Below are 19668 nucleotides of genomic sequence, written 5' to 3'. Positions count from 1 at the left end.
CGTTTTATTTGGCAAGCAAAGGAAAATACATCCTCAAGGCGGGAGGATGGGCCAACCCAAAAGAAGAGAGGAGCTCAATTTTGGCTCCTTTTTAATCTTCTTTCTCCTCCCCTTGAACCTGCCCTGTGTAAATTGGGCTAGCCAGGAGGGCTGTTTGTTTCACCTGAGGTCCTCACTCTGGTCCTTGGACCTTCCTTTGTTCTATTTTTGTGGGCTTTTTCCTTTCTTTGTCTTTTAACCACCACTATTTTGGACTCCTTTTTCCTATTCTAGCTACCTAACATTCCCCCCTCAAGAGATGGGAGGCCCAGTTCTTTAGGAATAGGGGCATCAAGGTCTCTGTGGCACTTCTTGCTGAGCTGGGACATTGAGGGGCATTGGGCCTCCCCCTCTTGCTAATCTCAAGCCTCAGAGTTCTTATAGCAGTATCCATCTAAGGGTGAGTGATATTTTCCACGGTCAGGTGTAGTTTTATATATCCTTGTTGAACTGGCACCGCATGTTGTAGCTTGTTGACCTGGGCAGAGACAAAATGGGTTAGACAATTGATAATACATGGAGCAATCATAAGCAGCATCAATATGATGATAACAGGGATTAGTTGGAGCATTAGCCAACTCCAAATTCCCCCTCGCCAGGAGAAGGATCCACCAAATAGGGATTGGAGCCACCCACCCCAGGAACTCTCTAGCTCATTCTTTGAGATTCTGTAGGAGATTTTTTTTTGAGGACTGTGTTTTTCTTGAGGACTGTGAGACTTTCTTTAACTTAGCTGGAGGTATTTACCCAGAAACAATATGTCTCATTCAAGATGGCTCAAGTCCCTCCTTGTTCAGGGATCAGGAGATCTATCTCCTGTCTGTTTTGGAGTACAACCTCTGCCAAGCTGTGTTGGCTCTTTAGAGCTGACTTGAGAAATCTTATCCCCAGAAACTTGATTTTGGGGGTGTTTATTAGAATGACCCTCATTTGTAGTTCTGAATAGGTATCTGAGATCTCCCAGGGGCTCACAGGTGTATTGAGTGTCCTCTTCTGTTTTCTTCCATGGCTTGACTCGTGAGTAGTGAATCCAGGAGTTGTGTCCTGGTACCTTGACTGCTGTGGGTGTAGAAAGTATTACAGGGTCTCCCATATAGCATCTCATAAGAACTAAGACCAACCTCTTCCTTAGGGGCAATACGGGTACGGAGAAGAGCTATTGGTAAAGCCTCCTTCCATCCCAGGGAGGTCTCCTGGGTTATCTTTTTATCTATCATAACTAGTAGATATTTAATCCCTTGAGAAACTGGCATCTGGGTGAAGTCCATCTGCCAGCCCTTTCCTGGGTAGGTCCCATGCTGTTGGGACAGGCTGGGCCAGTTGGAGTCTTCGCACTCCTTGGGGGCTGTTTAATTGGCAAGTGGGACAAGAGGAGACGATTTGCCTTATACTTGTTTGGAGGCCTATTCCTCTGAAGGACCTTTCTAGTAATCTTTGGAGGGCCTTCTCCCCTAAATGAGTGGTGGCATGTAAGGAGTTAACCAACTTCCATTGGAGTCCCTCCTTTTGGAACCACCGCATTTGATCTTCTTGAAAGCCCTCACTCTTAGCTTTAATAGTCTCACATTCAGTATATGAAGGAGTTTCTGGCAAATTAGTCTGTGGAACTAGGGTGGCAACCCCTGTTAGGTCATTGTTCTGTAATTAGGTCATTGTTCTGTAATGCTGCTCTCTTAGCTGCCTCATTAGCTGCTTGGTTCCCTCGAGCCACTTCTGTGCTCCCTTTTTGGTGTCCTTTACAATGGGAGACTGAAACTCCAGTGGGCAGATGGACTGCCTCCAAGAGCCTAAGGATTTGATCACCATATTTAATTAGGGACCCTCAGATGATCAAGTGGCCTCTCTCTTTCCAAACAGCAGCATGTGCATGTACCACCAGAAAGGCATACTTGGAGTCTGTAAATGGCTACTCTTTTTCCTTTTCCCAGCTCTAAGCTCGAGTCAGGGCCATGAGCTCAACTAATTGGACTGAAGTATCTGGTAGCAAAGGTTTGGCCTCTATGGTCTCAAAATTGGAGACTACTACATATCCAGATCTTCTTTTTCCATCCAAGACAAAGCTGCTTCCATCAGTGTACCAGATTTCCTCAGGATTGGTCAGAGGGTCTTCTGACAATCCCTCTCAAGGTTTCCAGGCAAGAGTGGAAGGGGAGAGAGTCCTCAGGGGTAGGCTGGGTTAAGAATCTCACAAGGGGATATAGTCAGACCTGGATTTTCCATCAGCACTACTTGGTATCTGAGGATCCTTTGATCAGACATCCATAAATGGCCTCTCCCATTCAGGAGTTGTTTCACTTGGTGGCTGGTAAAAATAATTTTTCCCCAAAAGAGAGTTTTAAAGCATCTTCTATCAGGACTGCAATAGCTGCAAGATTTCGAAGGCAGGAAGGCCAGCCTCGGGCAGTTGGTTCACGCCTCTTGGATAAGCAAGCTATAGGCTGGGGCTCAGGTCCCAGTCTTTGGGTTAACATTCCCAAGGCTCTTCCTTCTTTTTCATGGACATAAAGTTGGAATGCTTTTTCTAGCTCTGGGAACCTCAAGGTGGGTGCTCGAGTTAAGGCTTGTTTTAGTGTACCCTCTGCCTTCTTTTGAGGAGTTCCCCATATCAGTGGGATTGAATCATCCTGTCCCTTCAAGCTTTCATATAAGGGCTGGGCAATTAGACCATAGTTGGGTATCCAGATTCTACAATACCCAGTTAGCCCCAGGAAAGCTCACAGTTGTTTTCGAGTTGGGGGGGAGGGCAACTGGAGGATTCCCTATACTCGATCAGAGGACAGCCATGTGTAATCTGAACTCCCAGCTAAGTGACCTTTGTCTCAATCATCTGTGCCTTAGCACAGGAGACTTTATATTCCCTCTCTGCCAAAAAGTTTAGATCCTGAATTGCATGTTGGGCATTTTTCTCAGCTGGAGAACAGATTAGTAGGTTATCTACATATTGTAGTATTTTCCCATTAGATCCCAGGTCCAGATCTAGGAGATACCAGCTAAGAGCCTGCCCAGACAGGTAGGGGCTGTCTCTGAACCCCTGAGGTAATACTGTCCAAGTCATCTGTTGGTGTTTTTCTCCTGGAGATTCCCACTCGAAGGTAAAAAGATACTGGGATTCTTTAGGCAGTGGTATGCAAAAGAATTCATCCTTGAGATGCAAGACTGTAAACGACTTGGCACTGGGTGGGATTTCTCCCAAGATTACATCGGGATTGGGTACTGTGGGAAGGAGAGGGACTATAGCTTCATTTATGATCTGGAGATCTTAAACCATTTGCCAGGTCCCATCTTTTTTCTTTACAGGGAGGATTGGGGTGTTACATGGCTAATTGGTGGGGACCAATAGCCCACAGGTAAGGAATTTATTTATTTTAGAGGCTGTAGTCCTCGAGCTTCTCTTCTGAGAGGGTATTGTTTCTGGTTTGGAAACCAGTGGGATCTTGGAGGACAGTGATGACCAGTTCAGCTTTGTGGGCTCATACAGGAGTCCCCTGGTCCCACACCTTGTGGTTAATTTTGTCCTCCCATAGTTTTTGGTCTCTCCCTGTTGGAGAGGGTGTAACAGGTTCCTCAGTAGTAACCAGGAGCTGTAGGGCTCTAGGGGCTGAAAAGCTTCCCATCACAAGGGTGGTCCCCAGTTTAGTGAGTATATCTCTTCCCAATAAGGGGTTAGGACACAGGGACCACCAGAAACTGGTGGGAAAATATTTGTCCACCCCAGCAACAAAGAAGTGCTCGGGTGAATCTTTTTGTAATTGTTTTTCCTATAGCACCCAAAATGGTACAGGTTTGGGAGGAGAAGGCTCTGGAGTAGGAGGTCAGGACAGAGTAGGTAGCCCCTGTGTCAACCAAGAGATTCTTGGACCTACCTGCCAATCCAGTTGCACCCTTGGCTCTAGCCCTGTGATGGTTATCTGTGACAGGCAGGCTGGCTGGAGTGGGCCGCTTCAGTCCTGTTGAACTGTAGAGGGAAGGCTTGGCACTTGACCTTGAGGCTTTTGGGTCCTGAGGGCAGTGTGCCGCCCAGTGTCCCAATTGATGGCATTTGTAGCAAGCCATTTTAGGAGACTTGTCAAGATTTGGACACTCTTTGGCCCAGTGTCCCGCCTGTCTACAGATTAGGCATTTGCCTCGTGCCTTGTCCTTTAAGGACTCAGAGTTTGCCATAGGGCTTCCCTGGAGGGCAGCCAGAATCTGGGCATGCCTTGTCTCTTTGCTTTTCTCCGTTTCCTGGGCCTTGGCCTCTCTCTCCTGTTGTTCTCTGTTATAAAAGCTAGAGTCTGGTGGCTGGAGTCTGGACCATCTCATCTAAAGAGGCAGCAGAGTCCTGCTGCTGTAGCTGTTGTAACTTTATCCTGATGTCTGATCCACACTGGGATAGGAATTTGTCCTTTAATATCACCTGTTCCTCTTAAGTGTCTCAGTCCAGATTGGTAAGTGGAGTTCTTGTTGGGCTCCTGAGTTATTGCTGACCCCCAGGCATAGCTGATTACTTTTTGCTGGGCTGCTTTTAGTCCTGCCTTTACACAGATCAGAAAATGATCCTTTTCCCAGATGTGCTCAGGGTCGTTATAATTCCAATTAGGATCTGAAGAAGGAACCACAGTTTCCCCCACCAGGTATTTTCGCTTGACATGTGAAGCCCCATAGCATACCTTTGGGCTTCCTTTAAGACCCTAGCATACTCAGGGTCAGATAAAGTTTGACTAAATATGACCATTGATGTCCTTCCACATCAAGTCAAAGGCCAAAGTAATGTGTTGGAATGTATCACATTCCAATATATCTATATATTTGCTGGGTCATCTGTATAGCTTCCCAGGTCTTGTTTGATCTGTCTTAGTTTTAAGAGGGAGAAGGGCTTATGGACCTGGACTGGTCCAAATTCTCTAGTTTCAACTAAGGGACGTACTCAAGTTGGCTTTTGTCGAGGGGGTGCTCCCGGATATGGGGGCACGTTTGGATAGAAGGAAGGAGCACCAGGCAACTTGGGAGCCATGGGAGGTGAGCCTTCACAGGGGGCTTCCTTCTCTTGGTTGTCTGTGCCTAACACCATTTGCCTGGTAGGCTCACTTTTAGGCCATACAACAATCCCATACTTAACACAGAGTTCCTTCATATCTCTTGGAAGAAAATTTGGGCATAGGGGATCTCTGTCCATGTCCCTTATCTTTTGCAGAATAAGTCTAGCTGGAGGATGGTGTTGTAATTTAACTCCCATCCTCAGGCCAGTGTTCCTTGTCCCCTAGAGGATACCATGGCCACTCAGTGGCACAAAAGAATTTTAAGCAACTTCTCCTTAGAGTTTGAGAATTGAAATAGATTCCAGTTATCAAGAATGCATCTCAAGGGTATCTGTTAGGAAGTGGATTGGTTATTTTCCATCTGAAAGACAGTGATGACAGAGAAAGGAAAAAAAAAAAAGCCAATAGTCCTCCTTCTATTTTTATGGGTGGACTTCCTTAGGGGTGAGTCTTTCTGAAGCCTATCCTACTCAGTATTGTTGCAACCTGAAAGCCGGGTGTCCCCAGGTCAGGGTGCAGATCCCCTGCAGGCTGAGTCATGACAGTCTCCTGGAGATCAAATTCCTGGGCAGATCGAGGCAGGTTGGCCTCCTGAGAATTGGGTCCCTTGGCATTGGTCAAGGCATGTCGACCTTCTGGGACCCCTGAACTGGTGGATCTCCAAGCAGGTTGAGGCATGACAGCCTCCCAAGGACCAAATCCCTAGGCAGGTCGAGGTAGGTCAACCTCGTGGGACCCCTAGCTGGGGTTGGGCGTCCCCAAGGTCTCCAGCCTGACCAGTGCTGGGTAGGATTAAGGGGTTGTAATCTTAACTCATTGCTGGTTTGTCCACTGCAGATGGGAATAGATATCATGATGTAAAGCAATCCAAGCCTGTGCCCTGAGACTGGAAACCTGGTGAAACAACCATCAGCCTTATCCTCTTATTGCTCTGAGGGAATGTAAGTCACTGGTTTCTTCCCTTAGTCCTCCATAAGAGCAGTTTAGGGTATTGCCAATGGTAAATATTTCAGTGTCATAGACGCACTTTAGGTAATAACAGAAGTAATGACAAAGGAGTGAGTTATCTTGGCCTGTTAGGGGCATTCAGTTCAGTTCAGTCTTTCAGTCATCTCCAGCTCTTTGCAACCCCATGAACCACAGCACGCCAGGCCTCTCTGTCCATCACCAACTCCCAGAGTCACCCAAACCCATGTCCATCGAGTCGGTGATGCCATCCAACCATCTTATCCTCTGTCATCCCCTTCTCCTCCTGCCCTCAATCTTTCCCAGCATCAGGGTCTTTTCAAATGAGTCAGCTCTTTGTATCAGGTGGCCAAACTATTGGAGTTTCAGCTTCAACATCAGTCCTACCAATAAACACCTAGGACTGATCTTCTTTAGGATGGACTGGATGGATCTCCTTGCAGTCCAAGGGACTCTCAAGAGCCTTCTCCAACACCACAGTTCAAAAGCATCAATTCTTCGGCACTCAGCTTTCTTCACAGTCCAACTCTCACATCCATACATGACCGCTGGAAAAACCATAGCCTTGACTAGACGGACCTTTGTTGACAAAGTAATGTTTCTGCTTTTTAATATGCTGTCTAGGTTGGTCATAACTTTCCTTCCAAGGAGTAAGCGTCTTTTAATTTCATGGCTGCCGTCACCATCTGTAGTGATGTTGGAGCCCAAGAATATAGTCTCCTACTGTATCCACTATTTCCCCATCTATTTGCCATGAAGTGATGGGACCAGATGCCATGATCTTAGTTTTCTGAATGTTGAGCTTTAAGCCAACTTTTTCACTCTCCTCTTTCACTTTCATCAAGAGGCTCTTTACTTCTGCGCTTTCTGCCATAAGTGTGGTGTCATCTGCGTATCTGAGGTTATTGATATTTCACCCAGCAATCTTGATTCCAGCTTGTGCTTCCTCCAGTCCAGCATTTCTCATGATGTACTCTGCATACAAGTTAAATAAGCAGGGTGACAATATACAGCCTTGACGTACTCCTTTTCCTATTTGGAACCAGTCTGTTGTTCCATGTCCATTTGTTCTAACTGTTGCTTCCTGACCTGCATATAGGTTTCTCAAGAGACAGATCAGATGCTCTGGTATTCCCATCTCTTTCAGAATTTGCCACAGTTTATTGTGATCCACACAAAGGCTTTGGCATAGTCAGTAAAGCAGAAATAGATGTTTTTCTGGAACTCTCTTGCTTTTTTGATGATGCAGCAGATGTTGGCAATTTGATCTCTGGTTCCTCTGCCTTTTCTAAATCCACCTTGAACGTCTGGAAGTTCACGGTTCACGTACTGCTGAAGCCTGGCTTGGAGAATTTTGAGCATTACTTTGCTAGCATGTGAGATGAGTGCAATTGTGCGGTAGTTTAAGCATTCTTTGGCATTGCCTTTCTTTGGGATTGGAATGAAAACTGACCTTTTCCAGTCCTGTGGCCACTGCTGAGTTTTCCAAATTTGCTGACATATTGAGTGCAGCACTTTCACAGCATCATCTTTCAGGATTTGAAATAGCTCAACTGGAATTCTATCACCTCCACTAGCTTTGTTTGTAGTGATGCTTTCTAAGGCCCACTTGACTTCACATTCCAGGATGTCTGGCTCTAGGTAAGTGATCACACCATTGTGATTATCTTGGTCGTGAAGATCTTTTTTGTACAGTTCTTCTGTGTATTCTTGCTACTTCTTCTTAATGTCTTCTGCTTCTCTTAGGTCCATACCATTTCTGTCCTTTATTGAGTCCATCTTTGCATGAAATGTTCCCTTGGTATCTCTAATTTTCTTGAAGAGATCTCTGGTCTTTCCTATTCTATTGTTTTCCTCTAATTCTTTGCATTAATAGCTGAGGAATGCTTCCTTATCTCTCCTTGCTATTCTTTGGAACTCTGCATTCAAATGGGTATATCTTTCCTTTTCTCCTTTGCTTTTCACTTCTCTTCTTTTCACAGCTATTTGTAAGGCCTCCTCAGACAGCCATTTTGCTTTTTTGCATTTCTTTTTCTTGGGGATGGTCTTGATTCCTGTCTCCTATACAATGTCACGAATCTCCGTCCGTAGTTCATCAAGAGTATTTTAATATAAGTGGGATGGAGTTATGTTGCCTACAAGGAGGCAGAGTCCTGGTTGTAGGAGTTAGTAAGTGGTTTAAGAACAAATTGATAAGAAGCAATAGACTAGATGTTCCATAAAAGTAGAGTGTAGATTTGATCTGGGGCTATGTTTGTAACTTAGGACAAGGGTGATAAGGATTTGGGCCAGATGGCCTACAGGGCTGACTCCCAAAGTGGCAGACATTGTCCCTGGAAGCCCAATTGCCCTTGAATGGATACCGCCAACAGATAGACTTCTAGTAGGCACCTGTCACCTGCCCTAGCAGGTTCACTGAGAGCTGCTGTTGTTGCACATTTTGTAGGAAACATGGAAGATGAAGGCCTGACTATCTAGAGGGATTGGATATTATGTAGTATTTTCCCTCCCAAGGGCCAGCTATTTTCTGGTTGTCTCTCCCAAAGATAGTAGAGGCAACATTGTGGGTGCAGACAGGGCTCAGGAAAAGAGCATGAAACAGGAGGGAAGGGGGCAGGGCGCAACTTTTGAGAGAATGACGTAGCCCAAGGGCATAACATAAACCGATTAAAATTAAATGGGTCCAAGACAAATTTAACTAAACCTTGATTCTCAATCTGCAAGCTTAATGACACACCCAGAGGCACCAGGACAGTTCCAAGGCACTATCAAAAGATGGAGGAGTGGGTGGTTCTCCAATTGTTAGAATGACCCTCCCTCTTTAGCATAAGAAATCACACACTCTGGACTGTGCATCTCTCTGAATCCGAACAAATCTACCTCTTACCTATTGCTGTGTCTCTCACTGAATTTTTTTGCAATGAGACATCAAGACCCTGAGCTTCATTAGGTCCTGAAACCAGGCACCCTGGGTTTTGGCTGGGCTTAAGTCCCAGTCGTATATGACTGAGTGACTAAGCATAGCACAGAATCCCTGCCATGTGGGTTTGATTCCCAGTCTTAGGTAAACAGTTTCAAACACAACTTCCAGAAATGGAAAGATGATGATCTGCCCAATACTTTGTAAGCAGTGGCATAGATGGAGAGAGGAGCTGAAGGACAGGAGGAAAAAAGCAGTGGGAAAAACATGCCGAGGAATCCCCTTCATAACCTGCTGGAAAATCTGCTAAATATCTGACCTGTGTTCACAGTTTTCATTGGCCTGATCCTTGGCACAAAAAAGATTAAGGACAGAAGAACCCCCACTCACTTAGGCAACAGCTACAAGGTGCAACCGACAGTAGAGCCTTCGGGACACACTGGGGACTAGCCCCTAGCAGAGTCCCTCAGTTGCACCCACTGCCATTCACGGGGTTTGGGGAAACAAGAAATTAGAGATTGTAAAGGAATTTAGATTTTGTTAGCCATATGTCCTTCCAGCCATCGGAGCAAAGACCTCCTTAACCAGAGGTCTTCTGAAATCTGAGACTGAGCTGCTTGCGCTTTCTGTCGAGTTTGTTTTTGCTGTCCTGGTTTCCAGCACGCTAGGCTTCTTGTCACTGCCACTGCGCTGGGTTTTCTTCATGTTCAGCTTCCATCACGTGAGTTTTCACCAAGTTGGGCTTCTGGTGTGCTTGGCCTCCGCCTTGGGGAGACCGAGCCAAGATTGTTTCAGCCAAATTAAATCCAAGTCACGGAGCCAGATATGTTGGGGGAGTGTATAATTTCCTCGGTTCTGTCTCACCACAGCAAAAATCTGAAGCGGCAGACCAGTGTTTCAGCTCAGTTACAGCTCAGTTTAAATGGCAAACCAGTGTTACAGCTTGGTTACAGCTCAGTTTTATTTGGCAAGCAAAGGAAAACACATCCTTGAGGTGTGAGGGCCGGCCGACCCAAAAGAAGAGAGGAGCTCAATTTTGGCTCCTCTTTTTATGTTCTTTGCTCCTCCTCCTGAGCCTGCCCTATGTAAATTGGGCTAGCCAGGAGGGCTGTTTGTTTCACCTGAGGTTCTCATTCCTGTCCCTGGACCTTCCTTTGTTCTATTTTTTCGGGCTTTTTCCTTTCTTTGTTTTTTGGCCACCGCTATTTTGGACTCCTTTTTCCTATTCTAGCTACCTAACAGTTTGAAGGCAGGGGGCATAATACCTTTCTTCTTTCTCAAGATTGCTTTGGCTATTTGGGGTCTTTTGTGGTTCTACATAAAATATGGGATTATTTGTTTTAGTTCTGTGAAAAATGTCATGGCTGAATGTGCTTTAGGTAGTGTGGACATTTTAGCAATATTAATTCATCCAGTCTACGAACACAAACTATCTTTCCATTTATTAGTATCATCTTTAGTTTCTTTCATCAGTTTTGTAGTTTCAGAGTGTGTCTTTTACCTGCTTGGTTAAATTTATTCCTAGATATTTTACTCTTTTTGATTTAATTGTAAATACGATTTTCTTGATTTTTCTTTTTGATACTTGATTTTAGTATATAGAAACGCAACAGATTTCTCCATATTAGTTTCATATCATGAAACTTTGAATTCATTTATTAGTTCTAATAGTTTTTTGTGTACTCTTTAGGATTTTCTATATATATTATCATGTCTTCTGCAAACAGTAATGATTTTACTTCTTCTCTTCCATTTTGGATGCCTCTTACTCTTATTCTCCTCTGATTGCTGTGGCTAGAATTTACAGTACTATGTTAAATACAAGTGGCAAGAGTGGACATCCTCGTCTTGTTCCTGATCCTAGATGAAAAGCTTTCAGGTTTTCACATTGAGTATGATGTCAGTTGTGTGTTTGTCATGCATGTGTGCATGCATGCGTGCATACTCAGTCACTGTCATGTCAACCCTTTACAGCCCTGAGAACTATAGCTCACCAGGCTCCTCTGTTCATGGAATTTCCCAGGCAAGAATACTGGAGTGAGTGGCCCTTTTCTTCTCCAGGGGATCTTGTGGACCACATCTCCTGTTCTCCTGCAGTGGCAGGTGGATTCTTTACCATTGAACCACCTGGGAAGCCCTCGTGTTTGTCATAAATAGTCTTTATTGTTTTGATGTATGTTTCCTCTATACCAACTTTGTCGAGAGTTTTTATCATGAATGGGTGTTGAATTTTGCCAAGTGCTTTTTCTGCATCCATTAAGATGATCATATGATACCATTCTTGATATTTTTGTTTGTTTTAATCAAAATATAATTATTGTATCTACTATTTTATTATCTTTTGAAGACAAGATGTGTAATGACCATTTTATCAAGTTAGTAAACATACTTCTGACTGTCATTCTAATGCCTGGGCTCTCTATCCTCCTGGTAACCTAGGCTAGAAACCTTGAGATTGTCTTTTGATAAGTTCATCTCCCTCATTCATTATTTATATCCAGTTGAAATCAAAGTCTCCCACTTCTATCCAACCCCTGGAATATCATGAAATCATTTGTCCCTCTGTAGTCCCACTATAGCTGTCCTATCTTGGCCTCTCCATTCCTAACCTAGACTGTTTTAGTCAATTCCTAAATAATTAGCAGTTATCCATAACTGTAATTTTTCTGAACTCTGATTACCTTACTTCTGTTGGATTGCTGCAACTAAAACTCCTTATTCATGATTTTTAGAACCCTACAGCTAGCCTTTCTTTTTAACTTTATTACCTAAACTTTCTTTCTTCTTTACATTCTTCCTGTCCTTATTTGCTTCCTCCTTTCCTCCTCCTTTTCTTCCTGTCTTTTCTCTTTCATTTCTTTTCTGCCTCCTGAAATACTGTACTTCTTTTATATAGTAATGTTGCTTATTCTTGCCCAAACATGCCATGTTTTCAAGTACTGTTGCCCCAGCTTAGAATGCCTGTCTCTACCTTTTGAGATTTCATTTAATCCCCAGCCCTAGATCAGATGCCATCTTCTTTTGAAGTCTTCCTCAACTGGAATTAATAGCTACCTTCTCTGCCCTTGCAGTGCATTTTTCCATATACTTCATTTGTGTTCTGCCTTCTATTGCTATATACCTGCCTTCCTCCTACATGGATTTCTTTCTTTTTTTAATATTTTAATGTTATATTTTATTTAGAGTCATAAATTATTTTATTAACTCTTTACATCAACAATTACTACTAAAGTAGTTTTTAAGGAATATCAATAAAATGTTTCTTTCCAATGGAATTTTCAGTAGTATAATTGTAAGCAGTCTTTTTCTTATGATTTTGTCCCTTTTAGGCTGGATCAGTTCACGTGAGAATTCGACGAGATGCCAATGAACAAATGGTTCTTGCTCATGTGACCAACAGGCTGTACACGCTTGTATCTACTCTGACTGTTCAGATATTCAAGGATGATTGGATCAGGCCTGCCTTACTGTCTGGGCCTGTTGCAGCCAATGTCCTAAACTTTACAGATCATCACGTAATCCCAATGCCTCCTCTTAAGGGTACTGATGATTCAAACCCTGTCACATCAACTCCAACTAAACCTAGTAGTCCACCTCCAGAATTTTCATTTAACACCCCTGGAAAAAATGTGAGCCCAGTTATTCTTCTAAATACGCAAACAAGACCTTACGGTTTGGGTCTTAATCATGGACACGCACCTTATAGCAGCGTGCTTAATCAAGGACTTGGAGTTCCAGGCATTGGAGCAACCCAAGGATTCAGGACTGGTTTTACAAATATCCCGAGTAGATATGGAACTAACAATAGAATTGGACAACCAAGACCATGATGTACTATAATTTAATTTATTTTTATGAGGAATATTGACTCCTTGAGTTTCAGTTTATTTAGTAATCCACTTTGCATCGACTGTTCAATCATTTACTCTAAATGTTAGAGAGTAGTAGGCTTGTTCACATTTCATGAAACCAATGAAACTATATTTTTGTAAAACATTTGGGGCAGTGAGAACCTTTTAAATGTTATAGACTTTAAATAGGCTTCCTTTAGAAAGCGTGTTCTCTAAATTTGAATTTTGCTATCTTTGGTTTTGTAGTTGACTGCAGCGTGATATAACATTACCTTTATAAGAGAACCACTTGATGGAGTAGATTTGTCACATTATTAAAAATATAATGCTTTCTTCAGTGAAATTTATAAACTTGCTTCTTGAGTACACATTTTAGGAAAGGAAAAAAATGTCTATTCTAAAAGTAAAAGTCTCTTTTATAGGTTTTCCAAACTTAATTGCTACATTTTTCTTTGAGGTCCTCCTGTGGTATGCAAAGTAAAAGCAAACATTTTTATCAGAAATTTTGAAACATATTTTACTATCTGGCACAGTTAAAAATTTTTAATTATCAGTTTTTTAATAGTTTTTCTCATTAAAAAATTTCAATACATTTGTAAGTGACCCATCAGTCTCACAATATCTTATTTTGGTTAAATAAACATCTTATCCTTAAGTGATATGCAGTGAAGGAATCCCAATTTTCAGTCTTACATTTAATTAAATACTGAGATAATGATAGATTTTTATCCTTCCTGTCACCTTTTTATTGGTTGACTTTGATTTTTCATTTTATTAACAAAATATCACATATATTACCAAAATATGTGGAATTACATGCAATGTAGTACTTTTTGATCCTTTTTTCAAAGTTGCATGAACAATTTGAATTTAAATTATGTAATTTTGCCAAAACCTAGTGCACCTTAGGTTTATAAGTACTGGTTAGATCTGCAGTAGGCAGTTTCTAATTTATTTTGTTCTGCTTTATTGAAAATAGTGAATTGTTAACATTTATAATGAAGTGTGAGAATCATGTAGATTATTTTATTTTTAAATTATTTTCCAAATGCAAATGTTAAGGACTTTCCAACATGGCAAGTATTACTTATAAAAAGTATAACAAGCAACAGTCACAAATTACCTATGATTTTTTTTTTCTCGTTTTATCATGCATTTTATACTTAGGTTTTAAAATTGGATTTTGAGAGTGGATTCAGCTTTTCTAGAATTCAGTACTCCTGGAGATTTGTGACATTTCCAGCCATCAGCAACTATCTAGAGAAGTGTTTTTGTTTTTTTTTTTTAATTTGCAACTTTCTTCAATCAACTCATCCTCTTTTAAATATAAGCAACCCTCCCAAATTCCTGTTTCTTTACAGTGGAGTAATAAACATCTAAGAAGCCATCTCTGTCAAGTAGAATTGTAGTCACGCTGTGACAATAAGTGACCAGGTCCCAAGTAACTTTTGCTTGATGAGGAGTTGATCGTTGTCTTTGACATTTGCAGCCCTGTTCAGCCATTTGACCTGCTGAAGAAATAGAGCCCATGCCACCTTGACCGCTGGGGAAAACGAAACATAAATGTGATAAGGCAACCTGTTCCTTGACATTTATCTTTCGTCCTCCAACTATTTCTATACCTATTATTGGTCTACTATTACAGGGTGATTTTTCCTCCATTGATCTCATCTAAATGTGAATTTGGGTCATGCGTGAAATCTGAAGAACTGCCTTGTACTGAATGATGATTAAGAGGTATGTGCTGCCACTCTATGCATGTCTTCTCCGTCTCCAGGGGATTTTTAAAGTGCCCGGGTACTGAACACAGTTCTGTACAAGGTTAAATGCCTGTTTCCTCAACACTCATTCAGAGGTTACATCTGTTCTGTTGTCCTTCCAAAGGTGCTTTGATAACCGACTGCACTACTTGAGAAGTTGCATGTGGGTCTTGAAGGGTTGGCTCTACTTGCCGAAATTTGATAATGCCAATTGCTGCAGGTGGCATTGCTCCAGGCATTATTATATAAAGAAGTCTTATTTGCCAACCTTTGGATAGGTTCTGGATATGAAAATAAGAAACTTGGCCAGTGTAAGCCTTGATTTAGTAGCCTAACTGGTAAATCTTGCCATGGAGTTACATGAAGCTAGACCAGGAAGCACGTTTGAGTTAAAAACTTGACCCATGGTTTGTGATTAAGAGCAAGTTCCATGGAGTGTGATTAATCTTGTTTGAGAAATTACTGTTTTATAATGGAGGAAAACACTGGGCTGGAAGACAAGAGATTTGGATTCCAGTCCTGATGCTGCCACTGTTTGAGTAGTTTTATAACCATGGGTAAGTCATTTAACTCCTCTGAGCTTTCTCATCTGTAAAGTTAGGGTGGGGAATGAAGTAGTTGATCTATAAACTGTCAGCTCTAAAACTGTATTACTAAATCTGCAGAAAATATATCCACTTGTGAAATAGAATATTGTACCAAGAATTTCTTTTTAGTGACTACCTCAACATAGAGGCCAAGTGTTACCTATGCCAACACCCAAGCCATTAATTTGAGGTGCCATGAGAACAGAGAGTAAACTAAAGGCTGACATTTGGTTTTTGTGTATTTCAGAGTTGCCTCAACTTAAATCTGTTTAGCTTAAACAGATTTTTCTTAGACTTCTTTCTTTGTGAGGAAGGATTATTTTGGGAGGTGTTGGGGAAAAGATTAGGACAGGGTACTCTGACCTTTCACAGGGTACGAAAGAATGGGATCCATTTTTTCTTCTTTAATCTCTGAAGTCACAGATGGAATTGCATACATGTATCAGCAACTGGTTTAGCTACTCATTCAAGCATCTGATTGAGCTACTCATAAACTGCCAATTTTTTGCTTAACTAAAGATTGCTGATTTTGCGGGGGGAGCCTGATCTGCTTTTTATACAAGAAAATACTTTTACATTCCAAATTGTTTGAATTAAACTATTTGAATAAAGAACATTCGTGAACTTTCTCTCTGCTTTTAAATAATTTTGGCCTGTTTGTTTCAATAGCTATTTATTGGTAACTTTATCTCATATTCAGCAAATGCTCGTCAGGAGTATAGTACATGCCATGCACTGTACTAAGTAAATGTGCATATAGTATATAAATTTTGGTGACCTGCTATTCTTGAGACTGAAGAGAATACAAGGATAAACAGGAATCCCCTTCAAGTAGCTGATAGAAGTGACCTATTTATCAGTTCAGTTCAGTTCAGTCGCTCAGTCGAGTCTGACTCTTTGTGACCCCATGGACTGCAGCATGCCAGGTCTCCCTCTCCATCACCAACTCCCAGAGTTTACTCAAACTCTTGTCCATTGAGTCGGTGATGCCATCCAACCATCTTATCCTCTGTCTTCTCCCGCCTTCAGTCTTTTCCAGCATTAGGGTCTTTTCATATGAGTCAGTTCTTCACATCAAGTGGCCAAAGTATTGGAGTTTCAGCTTCAGTATCAGTCCTTCCAATGAATATTCAGTACTGATTTCTTTTAGGATGGACTGGTTGGATCTCCTTGCAGTCCAAGGGACTCTTCAAGAGTCTTCTCCAACACCACAGTTCAAAGGCATCAATTCTTCAGCGCTCAGCTTTCTTTGTAGTCCAACTCTCACATCCATACATGACCACTGGAAAAACCATGGCTTTGACTAGACGGACCTTTGTTGGCAAAATAGTATCTATGCTTTTTAACATGCTGTGTAGGTTTGTCATAACTTTCCAAGGTGCAAGCGTCTTTTAATTTCATGGCTGCAGTCACCATCGGTAGTGATTTTGGACCCGCAAAAAGAAAGTCTCTCACTGTTTCAATTGTTTCCCCATCTATTTGCCATGAAATGATGGGACCTGATGCCATGGTCTTAATTTTCTGAATGTTGAGGTTTAAGCCAATTTTTTCACTCTCTTTCACTTTCATCAAGAGGCTCTTTACTTCTGTGCTTTCTGCCATAAGTGTGGTATCTTCTGTGTATCTGAGGTTATTGATATTTCTCCTGCCAATCTTGATTCCAGCTTGTGCTTCATCCAGTCCAACATTTCTCAATGTACTCTGCATATAAGTTAAATAAGCAGGGTGACAATATACAGCCTTGACGTACTGGAACCAGTACATTTCCTGATTTAGAACCAGTCTGTTGTTCCATGTCCATTTGTTCTAACTGTTGATTCTTGACCTGCATACAGATTTCTCAGGAGGCAGGTAAGGTGGTCTGGTATTCCCATCTCTTTCAGAATTTTCCACAGTTTGTTGTGATCCACACAGTCAAAGGCTTTGGCATAGTCAATATGCAGAATTAGATGTTTTTCTGGAACTCTTGTGATTTTTTGATGATCCAGTGGATGTAAGCAATTTGATCTCTGGTTCCTCTGCCTTTTCTAAATCCACCTTGAACATCTGGAAGTTCACGGTTCACATACTGTTGAAGCCTGGCTTGGAGAATTTTGAGCATTACTTTGCTAGTGTGTGAAATGAGTGCAGTTGTGCGGTAGTTTGAGCATTCTTTGGCATTGCCTTTCTTTGGGATTGGAATGAAAACTGACCTTTTCCAGTCCTGTGGCCACTGCTGAACTCTCCAAATTTGCTGGCATATTGAGTGCAGCACTTTCACAGCATCATCTTTTAGGATTTGAAATAGCTCAACTGGAATTCCATTACCTCCACTAGCTTTGTTCATCATGATGCTTCCTAAGACCCACTTGACTTTGCGTTCGAGGATGTCTGGCTCTAGGTGATCACACCATCATGATTATCTGTGTTATGAAGATCTTTTTGTATAGTTCTGTGTATTCTTGCCATGTCTTCTTAATATCTTCTGCTTCTATTAGGTCCATACCATTTCTGTCCTTTATTGTGCCCATCTTTGCGTGAAATGTTCCCTTGGTATCTCTAATTTTCTTGAAGAGATCTCTAGTCTTTCCCATTCTATTCTTTTCCTCTATTTCTTTGCATTGATCACTGAGGAAGGCTTTCTAATCTCTCCCTGCTATTCTTTGGAACTCTCCATTCAAATAAGTATATCTTTCCTTTTCTCCTTTGCTTTTAGCTTCTCTTCTTTTCTCAACTATTTGTAAGGCCTCCTCAGATAACCATTTTGCCTTTTTACATTTCTCTTTCTTGCACTTGATCCCTGCCTCCTGTACAATGTCACCAACCCCTCCATCCATAGTTTTTCAGGCACTCAGTCTATCAGATACAATCCCTTGAATCTAGTTGTCACTCCCACTGTATAATCGTAAGGGATTTGATTTAGGTCATACCTGAATGATCTAGTGGTTTTCCCTACTTTCTTCAATATAAGTCTGAATTTGACAATAAGGAGTTAATGATTTGAGCCACGGTCAGCTTCTGGTCTTGTTTTTGCTGACTGTATAGAGCTTCTCCATCTTTGGCTGCAAAGAATGTAATCAATCTGATTTTGGTATTGACCATCTGTTGATGTCCATGTGTAGAATCTTCTCTTGTGTTGTTGGAGGAGGGTGTTTGCTATGACCAATGCATTCTCTTCACAAAACTCTATTAGCCTTTGGCCTGCTTCATTCTGTACTCCAAGGCCAAATTTGCCTGTTACTCCAGATGTTTGTTTCTTGACTTCCTACTTTTGCATTCCAGTCCCCTGTAATGGAAAGGACATCTTTTGGGGTGTTAGTTCTAGAATGTCTTGTAGATCTTCATAGAACCGTTCAGCTTCAGCTTCTTCAGCATTACTGGTCAGAGCATAGACTTGCATTACTGTGATGTTGAATGGTTTGCCTTGGGAACAAACAGATCATTCTGTCATTTTTGAGATTGCATCCAAGTAGTGCATTTCAGACTCTTGACTGTGATCACTACTCCATTTCTTCTAAGGGATTCTTGCCCACAATAGTAGATAAAATGGTCATCTGAGTTAAATTCACCTGTTTATACATGTCATCAAGTTAAACGCCCTCCCACTTCCTCTTCTTTGGCCTCAGTTTCCTAGCATCCTCCTGTTTTCTGTCTCCTTTTTATTTGAGTGATGAAATTAAGAAAGTTGATTTCCATGGAAGAGGCCGGCTAAGAAGGTGATGATGCTCCACATCATCCTGATATCCATAAAAGAAGAAAACGTTTAGAAGGGGTGAGTTAGACACACACTCTTGAGAAGGATAATTTTTAGATATATAGTGGATTGCTGTTTACTTTCAGACCCTTGAAGTATATGAGCAAAGTTTGTTCCATATTTTTATTAGCCAGGCCTTTATTGCAATCATGCAATTTAAAGAAACAATCCAAACATCTCGGTAACTTACAACAGTAAGCATACATTTCTTATAAGTCTGCAGGGCACCTGGGGCAGTTTTTTTAAGCAAAGATTTTTAAATCACCAGGCTGAAAGTAATGGAGTCCCCAGAGCATTCAGAGGCTTAGGGTACCCTTTATTTAAGCAATTACTAGTTTAAAAGCACCTTTAAGAACACTGACATCATCGTCATCAAGTTGCCACCCAACAAGCTGAACCTCTTGCAGAAAAGTTAGTTTGGATAACACGTGGCTAAGTTTCCTGACTAATGATGCATCAGGTAAGAGTCCTTTCGTACTGAAGTCAAAAAACACTAGTTCCTTAAGATTCTCAAATCCACTCATGAAGGCAAGCCATCCATCGCTGCTTACACAATTTCCTGCCAAATCCAACTGCTGGAAGTTTTCCAGAGGATTCTTTTCAAAAAATACACCTGAATAAAAACAGAAATAAATCCATTAACTGGAAAAAAGGTGTTTTTTTTTGTTTGTTTGTTTGTTTTTTAAGAGAAATGGCTATGTTTGGACTAGTGCTTTGCTTAAGAAAGAAATTCTCTGTGTAATTAGAAAAGTGATTATAGACCTGGTTCATTATATTTACAAATTATATTTTTC

At 41.5% G+C, this 19668-nt stretch overlaps 2 protein-coding genes across 10 annotated transcripts in view; one reads left to right on the top strand and one right to left on the bottom strand.

Annotated features, from left to right (window-relative positions):
• Positions 1 to 15770, top strand: part of SLC30A6 (solute carrier family 30 member 6) — a 48943-nt gene extending 33173 nt beyond the window's left edge. For 8 of the 9 annotated variants that reach the window (XM_086327533.1, XM_086327538.1, XM_086327534.1 and 5 more), the window contains one exon: positions 12273 to 15770. In XM_086327533.1, the coding sequence (XP_086183659.1) occupies positions 12273 to 12773 (501 nt within the window). In that variant the 3' untranslated portion in view covers positions 12774 to 15770. Of the gene's footprint in view, positions 1 to 3336; positions 3387 to 5894; positions 5999 to 12272 lie in introns of all 9 variants that reach the window. The other variant, XR_015137262.1, reaches the window with a different exon arrangement.
• A 3213-nt stretch (positions 15771 to 18983) lies between these two features.
• Positions 18984 to 19668, bottom strand: part of NLRC4 (NLR family CARD domain containing 4) — a 49580-nt gene continuing 48895 nt past the window's right edge. Inside the window, exon 9 of the mRNA XM_086327532.1 lies at positions 18984 to 19487. Within this exon, the coding sequence (XP_086183658.1) occupies positions 19195 to 19487 (293 nt within the window). The 3' untranslated portion in view covers positions 18984 to 19194. The remainder of the gene's footprint in view (positions 19488 to 19668) is intronic.

Source organism: Bos grunniens, chromosome 11 (genome assembly GCF_055505025.1).
Source record: "Bos grunniens cultivar Pamir isolate PY7600 chromosome 11, Bosgru_T2T1.0, whole genome shotgun sequence".
Lineage (NCBI taxonomy): Eukaryota > Metazoa > Chordata > Mammalia > Artiodactyla > Bovidae > Bos > Bos grunniens.
The sequence above is the reverse complement of the archived record's forward strand: the minus strand, read 5'-3'. Positions and strand labels throughout refer to the sequence as shown.